At 46.6% G+C, this 14,455-nt stretch overlaps 1 protein-coding gene across 1 annotated transcript in view; it reads right to left on the reverse strand.

The window, feature by feature from the left end:
• The window catches only part of CDC42BPA (CDC42 binding protein kinase alpha), a 232,860-nt gene that overhangs the window by 21,168 nt on the left and 197,237 nt on the right, over nucleotides 1–14,455 (reverse strand). Inside the window, exons 34-37 of the mRNA XM_018568287.1 lie at nucleotides 6,680–6,777; nucleotides 5,709–5,793; nucleotides 3,658–3,781; nucleotides 1,201–1,318 (exon numbers count right to left, since the gene is read on the reverse strand). Coding sequence (XP_018423789.1) covers nucleotides 1,201–1,318; nucleotides 3,658–3,781; nucleotides 5,709–5,793; nucleotides 6,680–6,777 — 425 coding nt within the window. The remainder of the gene's footprint in view (nucleotides 1–1,200; nucleotides 1,319–3,657; nucleotides 3,782–5,708; nucleotides 5,794–6,679; nucleotides 6,778–14,455) is intronic.

Here is a 14,455-nt window from a genome sequence, read left to right on the forward strand (position 1 = left end):
GGGCACACCTCTGGCCGTACCTAACAGCGGACCACGGGCACACCTCTGGCCGTACCTAACAGTGGACCACGGGCACACCTCTGGCCGTACCTAACAGCATGACCACGGGCACACCTCTGGCCGTACCTAACAGCGGACCACGGGCACACCTCGGGCCACATTAGGTTATTGGCACAACTCAGCCCACACTAGATCATCCATTATACGGTATTGATATACCCGACCACAAATATATATATTTATAAATGTTACATTGAATCTATGTTACCCGTCTTCCTGGGATAAACTAAGAGTGCATCCCTTTGCAGGAGAAAATGCTGCGCCAGGATCCCTTCAGTGCTGGTTACGGATCCAATTAAAGGGAATGTCTACACCAATCCTCTGGTACTGCAGAGTTAATGGCAGCGGCACTGATGGCAACCCACAGCAGCATTTTGTCCAGTAAAATAAATATTAGATCTCATGTATACAGCACGGTGACTACGTGCTCAGCACCCTTGCCTTGCAGCACTGCTGTCCACAGTTCAATGCCCCCTTACATTGGGCAGACATTGGCAAGGAAGTTCAGTTCATCAGTCACTCACAACCTTTATTTTATGAGCAGACTGCCCACAAAGAAGTCCGCCATCTTACCGTGTAGCTCTGTATCTGGACCCGACAAGTCATACTGTTTGCATGGAGTTTGAATGCTCTCCCCATGAGCACACGGGATTGGAAAAATGTATTAATTTACATTTTTGGAGAGAGCAGGAAAAGGGTCAAAACCCCTGTCGGGTTATTTTCTACTGTCTGTGTCCCAGTGGGGTGATTTCCTTTCACTTCCTGTTCTGAAGACACAACAGGAAGTGAAAGGAAATCTCTACAACGTGAGAACTTAGGAAGGTTTACCATCATCTCCTGCTCTGGGGCTAACATTTTAGACTTCCCATCACTTTCAGTCCCGGTGATGATGGTCACCGGGACAAATAGAGTGAATCTCATCAGCGGACGCAGACAAAGATAAAAAACCCGACAGGGGATCTCCCCCTCCAATACACTGTGACTGCCTGTATCATGTGTGGCTGGTCAAGACATCCAAGTGTGATCTCCTCTGGACAGGGGGCTGATGTCCTCCATAAAGCACTGCTACATAAGTACACATACATGGGCCCTGCTCTGTACAGATGTCATTCTCCAGTTCACCACTAGGTGGTCTCTCACCATAGGAAGATCTTTCAGGATCTGGATGCCGTCACCGGGACCCATGTGTGCTATGTGGTTGAAGTTTGTGGGGTTGGAAATCAGTTTGTTTCTCATCTCTGGGTCTCGTAACATCTCCCTTGAGGACGAGGAAAGACAGAAGATGAATCAAAGTCGTCAACGTGACCGAGATAACAAAAAATGTGCCACAAAAGCCCATGAGCTTCATTTTTCTAGCACTGCACAGTTCAAACTTTAATCATAGTTAGTTACTCCAATGACTGGCCCGAGATCCGGCTGGTTATATGGGAGTTTGGTGGAATCCGATTAACATTTGTGACAAATCCAAAAGAAAGAAGCTGACAGAACACTCAAGTCTGCCTGGGACCTCCTCTACTGATGCGTTTTACCCAAAAATGGCCTTGATTGTAGAGACAGATGGCAGGTCTCCAACATTAACCACTTAAGTACCGGCCTGTGTATATACGCCACTTCTCAGCCCTGAGATAGTTTGACAATTACTCGGTCATACAACAATGTAACCCAAATAAAAGAAGCCAACAGCACGCCATAAAAAAAGATGCCTGCGACCTGCTCTACTGACACGTTTCACCCAAACCTGGGCCTAATTTTAGAGACAGATGGCAGGTCTCTAATTTTAACAACTTGAGTACCAGTCTGTACGCACACCTTTATTATGAGGCCAGTTATTAGCTCTGAGATAGTTTGACTGACAATTACTCGGTCATGCAACACTGTACCCAAAATTGATACCATATTTTTGAGACAGATGGAGCTTTCTTTTGGTGGTATTTAGTTACTTATTTAGGCCAAAAATGTGAGTTTGCTTAAATTTACCCACTTTAAACCCCCCACCCCCCATCTTCACCTTCGATCTGCAGTGATCTTCTTTCCTGCTGCATTTACAAACATTCAGCCCATTCAGGTCTTTCTCCATTAGGAATGGGGCGAGTGTTTAAGAACAATACTGCAGTGTGTATACTTTTGATGGCTGCGATTGGTTCACAGAGATCTCAAGGTATAGAACCATTCTAATTGGCTCTGTACATCATGCCTGTGATCTGAGCTGTCTAAGGGCATCTCAGATCACAGCCACTTATGGGCGTCTGATCGCGTGTTTGTGTTTTTTTTTTGGGGGGGGGTATGTAGCCAGCCCTTTAAGAGGTACCTAATGCCAGAGGCTTCCGATCATGTGATCACTGTGGCTGGCTGTCACACGGTTGAAAGCTTGACCCCATCGACTCCCGATTGTAAAAATGACATGGGGCGGTCAGTGAAAGCTCTGCCACAGTGCCGGGGGGCACTGGGTGAGAATACCCCAGCACAAATCAGCGGCCTCAGCTGGATGCATATATTGGGCAGCATTTCTATATTCTGAGCATGGTATTAAAGCCCACCCCTGTGCTGCCACATTTACGCCTACAGCCTGGGGGGAAAAGGGTTAAAAAGAGGGCTTTGGAAAACGCAATATTATTTTTGGGTGTTTGGAGTGAAATGCATCATTAGAGGAGGTCCTAGGTGGGGCTTTGCATAGCTTGTCAGGAACAATAAAGCTTTAGTTGTTTGTTTTCATGCTGTGCCGTCTGCTTCCTTATTTTGGATCTGCAGACAGTTCAGTGCGGCCAGTTAAGCAGATGACGCAACATCTAGGGGCTTGGGAGCGGCGGATATCCCTTTATTTCTAGGTTACAATCTCTGGTCGGACCCGTCTGTGCCCCCATTGGGGGAACTCATCCTCACCAATTATTCCAGTAACAAAAATCATGACAGAGGCTACCGACCTTCCCCAGCTCTGTCCAAAACAAAATAGTTTTGGCGAGAGTTCTCTGAAAGTGAATCTAAGGCCAAAATGTTTTGTAGTTCTGGATGGACCCCTGTAAGGTGTTTATTGCTGACTGGGAGACTCCCCCTCTCTATACGGGTGACCTCAGTTTGAAAATGTAAGTGGTCACCTGAACAGAAAGAGGGGAAATCTTCCAATGGGGACACTTGTTCTGGGGGCAAGGGTGATTAACTTTACATTGGAGAGATCCTGTTGTGTCTTCAGGACAGGAAGTGAAGGGAAATCGCTGGAATGGGACACAGATGGCAAAAAAAAGAAAAATGAAAGTGGGTTTAACCCTTCCCTACTACATCCAGCATGAAATGTATGGAAGGGAAGTGAGTGAGGCGAGTCACATGCTCCTCCATACCTGGAAGTATGGGTTTTTCCTTCACTCCCGGTGGCTTAACAGTGAGGAGGGAGAGCAATGGAAGTGTAAGGATGTGCTACTGGGAAGGGGGAGGGGATTAAAGTGGACCTGTTGTTTTGCACCGCATGGGCAAAGTACCGGTCTGCTTTAAACTATGGCTGTCTGTGGCAGGACCCAGATATCGGCCCTGAGAGGACCCCCAGTGATGTCGCTTCTATATTCTACAACTACAGAATGTTCTCGGCCTGGACACCGGCTCCGTTACCTCCTCTGCTGCATCCTCTCCTCCTCCGGGACGCGGAAGGAGTACCTCCGTTTATTGTTGATGTTCCTCACCATTTGCTTCCGGCTGTTGTCTGACGTCTCAGGAACCACCAACTCGTCCCCTTCTGGGAACACAAAGGATCAGTCAAGTCAGTGTTGTCACCTACCGCTCCTGATTAACCCCTTTATGTTTGTAATACTCCCATTTGATGAACCCCTTCATGACTGTACTACTCCCATCCCATGAACGCCTTCATGACTATACTACTCCCATCCCAGGAACCCCTTCATGACTATACTACTCCCATCCCAGGAACCCCTTCATGACTATACTACTCCCATCCCAGGAACCCCTTCATGACTATACTACTCCCATCCCAGGAACCCCTTCATGACTATACTACTCCCATCCCAGGAACCCCTTCATGACTATACTACTCCCATCCCAGGAACCCCTTCATGACTATACTACTCCCATCCCAGGAACCCCTTCATGACTATACTACTCCCATCCCAGGAACCCCTTCATGACTATACTACTCCCATCCCAGGAACCCCTTCATGACTATACTACTCCCATCCCAGGAACCCCTTCATGACTATACTACTCCCATCCCAGGAACCCCTTCATGACTATACTACTCCCATCCCAGGAACCCCTTCATGACTATACTACTCCCATCCCAGGAACCCCTTCATGACTATACTACTCCCATCCCAGGAACCCCTTCATGACTATACTACTCCCATCCCAGGAACCCCTTCATGACTATACTACTCCCATCCCAGGAACCCCTTCATGACTATACTACTCCCATCCCAGGAACCCCTTCATGACTATACTACTCCCATCCCAGGAACCCCTTCATGACTATACTACTCCCATCCCAGGAACCCCTTCATGACTATACTACTCCCATCCCAGGAACCCCTTCATGACTATACTACTCCCATCCCAGGAACCCCTTCATGACTATACTACTCCCATCCCAGGAACCCCTTCATGACTATACTACTCCCATCCCAGGAACCCCTTCATGACTATACTACTCCCATCCCAGGAACCCCTTCATGACTATACTACTCCCATCCCAGGAACCCCTTCATGACTATACTACTCCCATCCCAGGAACCCCTTCATGACTATACTACTCCCATCCCAGGAACCCCTTCATGACTATACTACTCCCATCCCAGGAACCCCTTCATGACTATACTACTCCCATCCCAGGAACCCCTTCATGACTATACTACTCCCATCCCAGGAACCCCTTCATGACTATACTACTCCCATCCCAGGAACCCCTTCATGACTATACTACTCCCATCCCAGGAACCCCTTCATGACTATACTACTCCCATCCCAGGAACCCCTTCATGACTATACTACTCCCATCCCAGGAACCCCTTCATGACTGTACTACTCCCATCCCACGAACCCTTTCATGACTGTACTACTCCCATCCTATGAACCCCTTCATGACTGTACTACTCCCATCCCATTAACGCCTTCATGACTGTACTACTATCATCCCATTAACGCCTTCATGACTGTACTACTCCCATCCCATGAACCCCTTCATGACTGTACTACTCCCATCCCATTAACGCCTTCATGACTGTACTACTATCATCCCATTAACGCCTTCATGACTGTACTACTCCCATCCCATGAACCCCTTCATGACTGTACTACTCCCATCCCATGAACCCCTTCATGACTGTACTACTCCCATCCCACGAATCCCTTCATGACTGTACTACTACCATCCCATTAACGCCTTCATGACTGTACTACTACCATCCCATGAACTCCTTCATGACTATACTACGCGTATTAAATTAACCCCTTCATGACTATGCATGACTACCCCCGGTACTACTGATTAACTTATTTATGACTGTACTACCCTTTCAACTACATCAATCCTTTTTAATCCTTCATGATTGTTCTACACCCGTATTACTGGCATCTGATTAACGCCTTCATAATCATGCTACCCCATGCACTTTCACAGATGAGCCTGAAATGATCTCGCTGAACAGACTTACCGGCCGTTTTATTTTTGAAATAGATTAGCCGCACAGTTTCCAATCCCAGAAGATTGAGAGAGCCTTCTGTGTTTAACGGACGCACCTAAAAAAAGAGAATAAGTCCCTCAATAAAAGCGAGGATCGAGTTATATCGCAGTAGTAAAGCTGGACAAGACTGCTCTTCCATTGAATGGAGTATAGGTCCATTAGAATGATGCTGGACGGGTGCGGAGAGATCTACTCCCGGCAACAAGGAACATCAATCTGAAAACTGCTCATTTTCTCCACAAGTCCAGAGACGACCTTAAAGCTGAACTCCCAGCAAGTAAAAAATCAATGCAGCTCTGTACTCGTTAATACTTTATTAAATGCAAGCAGTGCAGCCTCCAGAAGATCCTGCACAGCAGAGCTCAGGCTGGGAGAGGAGAAGCAGCACAAGGAGCTAATCAGTTGTACTGCACTGCAAGGAACATGGCGATAGGAGGAGAAAGCAGAGTGACAAATCAGGCATCAGTCTGTTGCATCTCCTTTTACTGTCCAGTCACAGGCTGGAGGAAGGACAAGGCCTGCAAGTGTTACAGGACCGCAGCAGAAAACAAATCAGGTCTCCTGCACTGCTAGAGAGGGCTCTGTGCTAATAAGAGACATGCTGATATAAGTAGAGAACAGAGTGACAGGGGAATCAACTCATGTCTGCTGCTTCTCCTTTTACTGTCCAGTCACAGGCTGGGGGAGGGACAAGACCTGTAAGTCTTACTTAACTGCAGCATGAAAAAATCAGGTCTCTTTTCCCGCCAGAGAGGACTGTGTGGTATGGCAGAACTGTGTAAGCCTCGGGACTGGATGGACAGAGATACAAATCTTTAGGCAGGTACAACAGCTCCTCTATATGTGTTTAATCTGTGTATTTAGATGTCTGCCAGGAGTTCAGTTTGAATGAATTAACAAACATCATCTGCAGCCAGGAAAAACATACCGAGCCTGCTTACCTTCTTCAAGGGGACGGTCTGAATCCACTCCATGGAATTGATGTCGTAGACGTCGACTGCGTTTTCACTGTAAACGGAGAGGTACGGGGCGTTGTAGCCTGCAAGTGAAGAGACGGCGAGAGAAAGGGCTGAGAAATGATACCAGTAATAGAGCCAGGAACATGCAATCTGCTCGTCTTCTATTGTGATATGACGGCTCAGCATTGTTTATGGATCGGGTATAGAGCGAAAGGAGGAAAGAGTTAGACCCCCCGTCAGGTGTTCATTGCGGTCTGCGTCCTCGCTGGGGAGAATCACGTACATGACCCACCGCACACCTGACCGACATATCCCTTATATGTAATCTTCGTGTAATAACTTGATGGGGCCGCATGGATACAACTAGAAGATAAGTCACCAGCATACTGTTGCATCTTCATCATAAAACACCTTTATTGATGGCATACAGTAAATCATATCACCAGTCTGGAGCCTCATTTGGAGACCATGCAGGTACTCTTCATGAGGCAGTGTGGTGAAGGGATCCGGTCTCAAAGCGTCACTACAATCTTGTGCTGATAATCTAACACAGGGGGGAAGCAAACTGCAATCCTCCAGTTGTGGTGCAACTACAAGTCCCATGAGGCAATGCAGGATTCTAACAGCCACAGGCATGACTCCCAGAGACAGATGCATGATTGGATTTGTAGTTTCTCCAAAGCTGGAGGGCCATAGTTTGTGTACCCAATTATAGATTATCATATCACAAGATGGTAGTGATGTTTTGAGACCACACAGGGTCCCTTCATCATCACATTGCTTGATGAAGGGAGCCTGCGTGGTCTCAAAACATTGCTACAATCTTGCGATGTGAGGATCTATAATGTCAGTGAGGTCGCATTCACACTGGCTGATCGGCAGAGCATTAGTCAACAGATCATTTCCTGATCGGAGCAGTAGGGATCGCGTGTAACCACCGTGACATCCGTGTCCGTACAGTTTTTTCCTCCATCGAAAACTGAAAGTGCCGGACCACATGTGTGTCTATGGGGAATCTGATGACCCTGGTCCGGCACGATGAGGTCAGTTGAAACGCATCAATGATCCGTCTGTTTAACTGGACCAAGCCAGAGCTAACCGAGTGTAAACCTGGCAGCCCATAGACTTCCATAGATGGTCCGATTGGGTCTGGCTGAAAAACTGGCAGGTGGACCTGATCGGACCGGTCATGTGAAAGGGGCTTTGTTTTTGATGAAGATACAATGTGTGCTGGTGACTTATCTTCTACCCGCTGGGGAGATTCCCTGCCTCTACATGGAGATGAGATGGGAAAAGCTCTGCAACAGGAACTCCGGCATCAATATAAACTTGGCAGAGAATTTAAAGTGATATTAAAGTCAAAAGGTTTTTAAGCTATAGCAAATGCGGATGAAATCCCTTACAATGGACGCTGCTCCTTGATGTTTAAAAGTTTTAGCTTTCTGCAGAATCAGCGGGTCCCCTGAGCACTGGCTCCTTTCCCTTGCAGGGTGCTATGGAGTCACCCCTGTGTGTGCTGGTAAGCGGTTCTCTCTACATAACACAGGCACAACAAGGCAAGACATTCTCCTGTTTGTCCCTTCCTTCTCCAAGCTAGTAGATGAACAGTTGCTGGAGTCTGCTCTGTCCCTTGTGATCTTGTACAGGACAGGAAGTTCAGGGAAGCTGAGCTGAGAGAGCTTGAGAGCTTTGCAGGGCATTGTGTATTTGTTTGATCTGGATTTATTATTTGGGGGAAAAAACTGAGATTTGGAGAGCTGAACACCCCCTTTAACACATCCCAAACCAGAGAATGTTTTTACTGCAATTTCACTCTGGCCAATCCAAGTTTTAAATAAAGTGGAAAAGAAAGTGTTTCTTTCAGGTTTTTTTTAAACTAGTGACAAACATAAAAGAAAAAATTGTGTAAAATTCCTGAGCAAACCAATAAAATTTTAGAAAGGGCACCACCTGCATTGGGAAACAAAATGTGACTTTGAACCACTAATAAGTAGCAATGAGGGAGGTAGAGTACATTTAAAGATAAAGAAGAATAACCCTTTAAAGCAGTGGTTCTCAACCTGTGTAACCTCAAGACCCACATTTGTCCTCGGTCATTAAGTCGTGACCCAAGTTGCACTGCAATGGAACGCAGTGCTGGGCTGCTGTGCTGTGACGGTGCTCCATCCATATGTGCATCCACTTGTACAGCTTCCTTGCATGCCCTGTAGAGGTTCCGGGAGGCAGATTATGATGTCACTCTGGTCCAGGCACCTCTATAGGGTACGCGAGTAGAGCTGCAGCTAACGATTATTTTCAAAATCGATTAGTTAGTCGATTATTAGGTTCGATTAATCGGTTAATCGGATAAACCATAAAATAGAGTTCAAAAAAAGGCTCCAGTGATGGGACTACTAGTTTGTATTGAGGTTGTAGTCCATCACAGGAGCAAGCTTGGAGCGGAGGAAATAAAAAAGAAAAAAGAAAGAAAGATAGTGTGGTGTGCAATATAGTGAGATGGAAAGTGTAAAATTATACAGCAATGAATGCAGAATACCACCAGCTATAGAGAAATACAACAAATCCCAGCAATAGTACATAATAGCTGGCGGCATTCTGCATTGCATGTATATAATGTACTATTGCTGGGTTTTGTAGTCATCTATAGCTAGAGCTGTAAGCAATGCAAGTATGGATGGAGCTACCTCGCGGCCATACCACCAGCTCACCCCACCTCAAGCTGACACTCGGCACCGGGCAGCATATTTTGAATCGCTACTTAGCGCGAGAACTGACAGTCCTGCACTAGGGGGAGGCTGAGGAACCTAGAAAAGTGGAAGGCACACGAGGACCCAGTTTTGGGTCACGGCCCACCAGTTGAGAACCAAGGCTTTATTATTTATTATTTAGTTGCTAACTAAATTCTCTGTTTACAACTTGCTGCAGCCGAGGGCTAGATTCCTCAGCTGGCAGGTGAATGTAAACAACAGGCAGTGGGCATGTGCAATAGCCAGCCTGCTATCGGCTGTGACAATCTGAAATAGCCAATAGCAGAATCTAGCCGGCAGATAAATGGGGAGGGGAAAGGGAAAGGGGTATTGCTTGACAGTTAATAGTAACTCTCAAGCAACCAGAAACTACAGTTATCTGGCATCTACCAATCCCTATGGGTGCTGGATAACTGGGAGTTTACTGTAGCTTACTGTACATTTAAACCCCACAGCTTATTTTCAGTGACCCCCAAATCAAGATCTCTGCAATTGAGTTGTCAGGTCTGCAGACCACGGAGACTGTTACGAGGAGCTCCTGCAATCTCTGATGGAGGAGGGGACATATACAATCCCCGGTGTGGGCAGAACCGGGAAGATGGCGGATGTCATCTGTGGAGACACCAATAGGAGGCAGCAGAGGAGTCGGCACACACAAGTCTTCACCTCCATTCATCACTTCTGAGTGCACTGATTCTTTACATTAAAAAAATTCTGATGCTTTATATGTTTCAGTGTTGGTTCAAAATATAAAATGCACAAAAATATGTACTAATTCTACAGACAGAACAAGCAAACGGGGTTACTCATTTTTCTATTATTACCTGAAAGAAATACATTTCAAGCTGAAATTTAATTGGCTTATATTTTGCCTTCCCTGGTTTCTCCGTCCCCCCCCGCCCCCCTCCATCATCACATGCTAATATCATAAAAAAATAAACCTGCTTTCATCACATACCCTATTTTAGGCCCATGATGTAATCACTGGGTCTCTGTGCAATGTAGGCAAGATCATAGCCGGTGAGAGGGGCTGGCAGAGTGCTCCTTAAAGGAGAATTATGAGGCGACTGATTGGCCTCATAATCTGAGCCGACCTGTGAATGAAACTGTCACAGGTCGGCTCACTAGATCGGGAAGTGAGCGAATGCATACCGGCGTTCTCTGACTTCTCAATCATCTCCCTGCAGGGAGCCATGACTGTCACTCTGAGTATAATGAGCTTTGGGTGACGGGAGGACGCTAGTTTGTGTCCTCCCGTGACCCTTAGGAGAACTATGGGGAAAAACACTGGCTCAATAGTTCTCCTTTAAAAACACCGCAGCACCCTGCCTTAGTACTCCTCTGAAGAGCCCTCAGCACTTATGCAAGCAAAGGATTGGTTCTTGGGAGGAGTTATGAAAAAAACAAAATGACGTGATGGGTGGATGTCAGTCTGGAGGAGTGGGCGCTCCATGGCAGGCTGCATTTGCATGCAGGCCATCCTAAGTAAAGTCTACATGTGATGCTGAGCCTCCATGACTAAAAGAGCTGAAATCCAATGAATGAAGGGGACAGGCCAGGGACAGTCAGGCTGAATGGGAAGGAGCTAGATGATGCTAGATGTTCCCCAGCCAGGTAATGAGGCCTGCTCTGAGTTGCTGCAACTTCTAAAGCACATTGTGAGAAGCTTGCAGTGTGCAGTGACATCTGAGGAAGCCATTCCAGTCCACGAGAGGAGCCGGTACAACTGTTTAGTTATAAATCTATGAGTCCTCAGTAGAATGAAAAGGCTGTCCACACTCTCATAAGCTGCATCATAAAGGAAACATAAAGAACAGAGTGAATGAGGAAAATGCAGCATTATGGCAACTGGTAGGAGCAGATGATCATGGGAAATAATTACATGTCAGTAAGGAGATACAATGTTACAATCAGACCCCTGGAGGGACTGAGCGTACAAATGCAACCAGGATAATATGGAGATGGCAATGGCACATTTTTATACTCAGGGGGTGTATTGTAACATTGTATCGTGTCATTTCATCCTATGATACTCGGCTCCACCTAGTGGCCATATTGCGGTATTGTCCTCATTGAGAACCATTGAAGGTCATTCTACCAGAAGAGAAATGAGTGTAAGAGCATTCATTGCTGCCCCATGCTCACAACAGCTGGTTAGCTCGCACAGAACGAGCGTACATACAGTGTCACTGGGCTCATTAGCTTGCTAAAGCCCCGTGTATCATAAACCATTGTTATTTATAATAAAAATAACAGTTGTCACCTTTCTTTTTTAATCCATTGTTAAATCTCAGTGCTGCAGTTTTTTTTGCAGTCACTTCCTGTCTCCAGTGATGGCTGCATTGCATTTCTCAGGGTGGGTTTGTCACCTCACAACAGAAAGGGACTAAACAAGGACCTCCATGGCAGAATCTCCAGGCATTGGTTTAAAGTGGACCTTCCACCATAAAAGGTTTGCTTTTTACATTTGCACCCCCTTTCCATTGCATATAGGCAAGGGTGCCGCCCCCCTCCTTCCAGCAAGATTTGGGGATATAGAGTACTCCCAGCACTGTAATGCAGTGTCTTCTCAGTGAGATTTGGAGTACTCTACATTCCCCAAATCTCATTGGAGGATGGTGTCATCTGCCAACTAAAAGGGGAGTGTAATATATATCTCTCGTCTAGTGCTATATATATTGTTTATAACTTTATTTACAGTGTTTCAGCCACGGAGAGGGGCAGTATAGGTAATACAGCTAGCACATGTAAGTACTGGCTGCAATATATTTCATTTTTATTCTTGGATCTAGAGATCCCTTCTACTCTGGTTAGTGACAACAAGACTAGTCCTCTCTAGTTGTTCTACCCTCTTAACATGAAGGAACCCGTGAAAAAACTTTCAGGTCTCAGGGAACCCATGCCAGTAATTACTATATCTACAGCTCCTGTTAGAATAGTATGGTGGTCAGTGGGTAAAATGCTCCTTACACTGGTGGTCAGTGGGTAGAATGCTCCTTACACTGGTGGCCATTGGGTAGAATGCTCCTTACACTGGTGGCCATTGGGTAGAATGCTCCTTACACTGGTGGCCATTGGGTAGAATGCTCCTTACACTGGTGGCCATTGGGTAGAATGCTCCTTACACTGGTGGCCATTGGGTAGAATGCTCCTTACACTGGTGGCCATTGGGTAGAATGCTCCTTACACTGGTGGCCATTGGGTAGAATGCTCCTTACACTGGTGGCCATTGGGTAGAATGCTCCTTATACTGGTGGCCATTGGGTAGAATGCTCCTTACACTGGTGGCCATTGGGTAGAATGCTCCTTACACTGGTGGCCATTGGGTAGAATGCTCCTTACACTGGTGGTCATTGGGTAGAATGCTCCTTATACTGGTGGTCATTGGGTAAAATGCTCCTTACACTGGTGGCCATTGGGTAGAATGCTCCTTACACTGGTGGCCATTGGGTAGAATGCTCCTTACACTGGTGGTCAGTGGGTAGAATGCTCCTTACACTGGTGATCAGTGGGTAGAATGCTCCCTACACTCGTGGTCAGAGGGTACAATACATTTTACACTGGTGATCAGTGGGTAGAATGCTCCTTACACTGGTGGTCAGTGGGTAGAATGCTCCTCATACTGGTGGTCAGTGGGTAGAATGCTCCCCTAACAGATAGCTGTGTCGGTAATTGCACATCTGAGTCTCTTTGTATAGAAAAGCCCCTTCAATATTCCACAATGATAACAATATCAAACCCATTGACTTCCAGCAACTTATCACAAGGGACGTTCTAGGCAATCGACTTACAGCAAGAAGTAGGAACCGCCGGCCACATCAGCTCCTGTTGTCGCGACCTCCGACCCTGGCAATCAACATAAACCCCAACGCTGCTAAAACACAGCAGGTATTCTTTATTTGAGATCTCCACCGCGCATATGGCGTCCGTGGGTTGCTGCGTGATGAAGGACAGCGTGTGGTCGTCGTTGTGGAGGAGGCTGGAAGGACTTCCCTCTGCGTGCAGCGGGTACCTGATAAACCCCGACTGATGACCCACGCACAGGCGCTCGTTAAATATGGCCATCCATTGGACGTTGCCCGGGACCTGGATCTCCTTGATCTTTTTGTGGCGGGTCTTGCTTTGGTTCAGTTCGTAGCAGAGAACCTGCCTCTTCATAGAGACGCACAGGCAGGTGAGGGTGCCGTGCCGCACCTGGCCAGACGCGATGCCCTGGCAGCCCTTGGTTTCAGCCAGCTTGAAGAACTCAGTCTCTCTGCCGTCCAGGGACGCCAAGGGGTAGAGGCGGACATGGCGATTTCTCCCGGAAATGACGGCAATGAGCTGCTCTTGTGGGATCAGCTCCACCTGGTGGACTTTCTTGTTGTCCCCGACTCTGATAATCTCTGCCAAGGAAGACCAAAAAACAGAATAAACTTCAACATTCATTCCCTGAGAAAACCTTTTAACCGCTTGAAGACCAGGTGTTACACCCCCTTCCTTAGACCCCCTTCCTGGCCAGGCCATTTTTCAGTATTCAGCGCTGCGGTACTTTGACTGACGTTTTTTCCGTCATGCAGCGCTGTACTGAAATACATTTTATACCATTTTTTAGGGACAGATAGATAGAATTACTGAAAAATGTGAAAAAAAAAAGGTTTTTTTTTTACATTGTTAGGAAACATTTATTATTACCCAGTTTTTTGGTAAAATATAAAAGTCTGGGTCACATCGGGTAAATAGACACCAAACATGTCAAGCTTTAAAATTGGGCGCACCCGCAAAATGACCATACCCAAAACTGGTCATAGGCGACGCTAAAAGCTTTTACCGCTCATCAGTTTAGTGTTATCAGTGATTGATGGCCCTAAAATTATTGCTCTTACTGTGACGTTCGCGGCGATATGTAACATGCGTGGCGTATTGGGCACAATTGTCGTTCTTGCACGTATGCGCCCCCGACGCATGTTTGCATGCGTGTATGTTTTTATATTCTTTTTTGTGTGCAACTTTAAATTTGGAGGGGGGGGGG

The sequence above is a fragment of the Nanorana parkeri genome, unplaced genomic scaffold (assembly GCF_000935625.1).
Source record: "Nanorana parkeri isolate BGI_ZX_2015 unplaced genomic scaffold, ASM93562v1 scaffold31, whole genome shotgun sequence".
Taxonomy (NCBI): Eukaryota; Metazoa; Chordata; class Amphibia; order Anura; family Dicroglossidae; genus Nanorana; species Nanorana parkeri.